Genomic DNA, 2,249 nt, shown 5'->3' with positions numbered 1-2,249 from the left:
AAATACAATTTTTATTATTTTAATATTCTTTTTTTTTTTTTAAAGTTTATATAAAAAGCATAACGTTTTAAATTTTTCAAAAGTTAAATTTTTTTTTTTATCCATGGTACGTGTACATGAATAAACAAATAAATAAGTATTAAATAATGTGAATAAGTAAACATCCATTTTTACGTTTACTTATTTAGCTATCCCCCATTCCATGTGTATCACATTGCAGTTTCTTTTTTCTCCTTTTTTCTCTTTTTTTTTTATTTTAAAAACATTATAATGATCATACATATGTACATCTTTTAGTACACACATCAAACTTATTAAATTAAGCACTGCGTTAAAAAAAAAAAAATCTTTCTTTTGCACCCCAACGGTTTTTCTACATGTTATTTTTCGTGTGGTTTAAGTTTAAAGACCTTTTTGAGTCCTTTGCGTTGAGTGCTCTAAGGAGGAGAGAGGTTAGCAGTGTAAGCGAAAAGGTGAAGCGCTGTTTTTTTTTATATCTACATGGTATCATACGTGGTATGGGCACGCTTCATAATATGTGCCTACCAAAAAGGAACGTGACGGTGTCACCGATAGCGGGGGTCTGCAATAAAGATAAGATGACTCAGCAAGGTGATAGCCACGGGGGAACGTGAATAAACAATGTCGAGAAGGACATCAAATCGGGGTTTTTTCTTTGACGTGTTGGATTGTAGTCTGCGACAAAGGTGAAAACCTACCCATGTGGAGCAACTGCGTCAGGGGCACAACTTCTTTGTACGCATGAAAAGGTTTAGATAATTGTGTTTGACCATATGTACGTGTGCATTGGGGGAAGGAGGTCGACTCGGTCCTAGGAGCTGCCTAACGAGCTACGTCCTCGCTACGTCCTCGCTCCGTCGTGCAACGTTACGCAAAACTGCGCAGCGAAGAAGTGTCCTTGTGAGAGTATGTGCACATAGGCACGACGCTTCTTACGTTTTCTTTTTTTATAAAAAAAGAAAACCCTATCTTTTCGATTCCTTTACCCCTTCATGCTAAATTCGCACAAAGTGGGAAAGGGCGATTTGAACATACTACGAAATTGTGACCCGCATTAAAGTGGAACAATGATTTAAAAAAAAAAAAATGAACACGCAACAGAAGAATGCTTAAGGCGTACGGCGTAAAGCGTAAGGCATAACTCGTAACGCGTAACACATAGGCAGGCACAAGCATAAAAACGCAAAGGGGAACGGAAAAAAAAAAAATTTATACAGTAGTACGATTGATACTCCTAAGCATGAAATATAAGACTCGACGGTTTACAAAAAGTTTAAAAACGTCGCGGAAAATTATAACTCGAAGGTAATTCCATCTCGCCGTACAAATTATCCATTTTGGAAAATGACATATGATTTACTAAAAAAGAGATTGAGATGGGGGGAAAAGGCGGCAAGGGAGGGGCAGCCCCAAAGGGAGAAACGCAAAACAATGTGGAACAAAACAAGGTAGAAAACTGAACAGAAACAAGAGGGAGCGGGGGGGGGGCAAACGGTGCGACTAATTTCGCAGAGAAAGGAATATGTTAATTTCGAGGATCCTTCTTCTATCAGATCCGGTGGCCTGCAGGGGGGGTATACGCACACGTGTATGTAAATGCATACCCACTTACGTAGGTACACACATACGTATATAGGTAATAAGCATATATCCACAAGCGCTCTCCTAAACGACTGCACCCCATCGCTCAGCACATTACTTTCAAGTTTTTGTATCGTATAATGTGGTTGATATCCTTGGCCTCCTTTTTTAACAGCTCCAACAGAGTGAACGCCTTGGCAATTCCATGATGCCTCCCTACGATTTTGACATTTCCCTTTGGGAAAAAAATGTGAGCGGCAGGTGGTAATGGAGGAGGGGATCGGGTTAACATGGAGTATCTACACCGCAGGGCAGCGGTTTAGCATACGTCGCGGCGGATCAGTGCAATTGTGTAACAGCGCAACGCTGCGTAGGGGCATGTAGCAAAAACGGAGGAAACTTATGTATCAAATGGGCGTTTACTATTTTCATTTTCTCAAGGCATTCCGCAATATATTTTTGTACGTTCTCCGACTCAGTTTTGACAACTATTTCGTAACAGTTCGACTCCTTCATTTATTCCTTTCTCTTTGGTGACCTCTCCCCCTCGGTTTGGGTTCCAAAGGAGCGTTCGTAACGTCTGGGGTTGGAATATGTACATATAAGCACGTACATATATATACATATAAGTATGAACTGTACGTACG

General features: G+C 40.0%; 1 protein-coding gene across 1 annotated transcript; it reads right to left on the bottom strand.

Moving 5' to 3' along the window:
• Positions 1-1,521: 1,521 nt before the first annotated feature.
• Positions 1,522-2,118, bottom strand: PCYB_131160 (hypothetical protein; the record flags this gene model as incomplete). Its single annotated transcript, XM_004224141.1, has 3 exons — positions 1,522-1,584; positions 1,721-1,837; positions 2,026-2,118. The coding sequence occupies 3 exons, from the start codon at positions 2,116-2,118 to the stop codon at positions 1,522-1,524; spliced, it is 273 nt and encodes a 90-aa protein (XP_004224189.1).
• Between the last annotated feature and the right edge of the window lie 131 nt (positions 2,119-2,249).

Source organism: Plasmodium cynomolgi, chromosome 13, assembly GCF_000321355.1.
Source record: "Plasmodium cynomolgi strain B DNA, chromosome 13, whole genome shotgun sequence".
NCBI classification, from domain to species: Eukaryota; Apicomplexa; class Aconoidasida; order Haemosporida; family Plasmodiidae; genus Plasmodium; species Plasmodium cynomolgi.
Note: the sequence above shows the minus strand (reverse complement) of the source record. Positions and strands in the feature narration are given on the sequence as shown.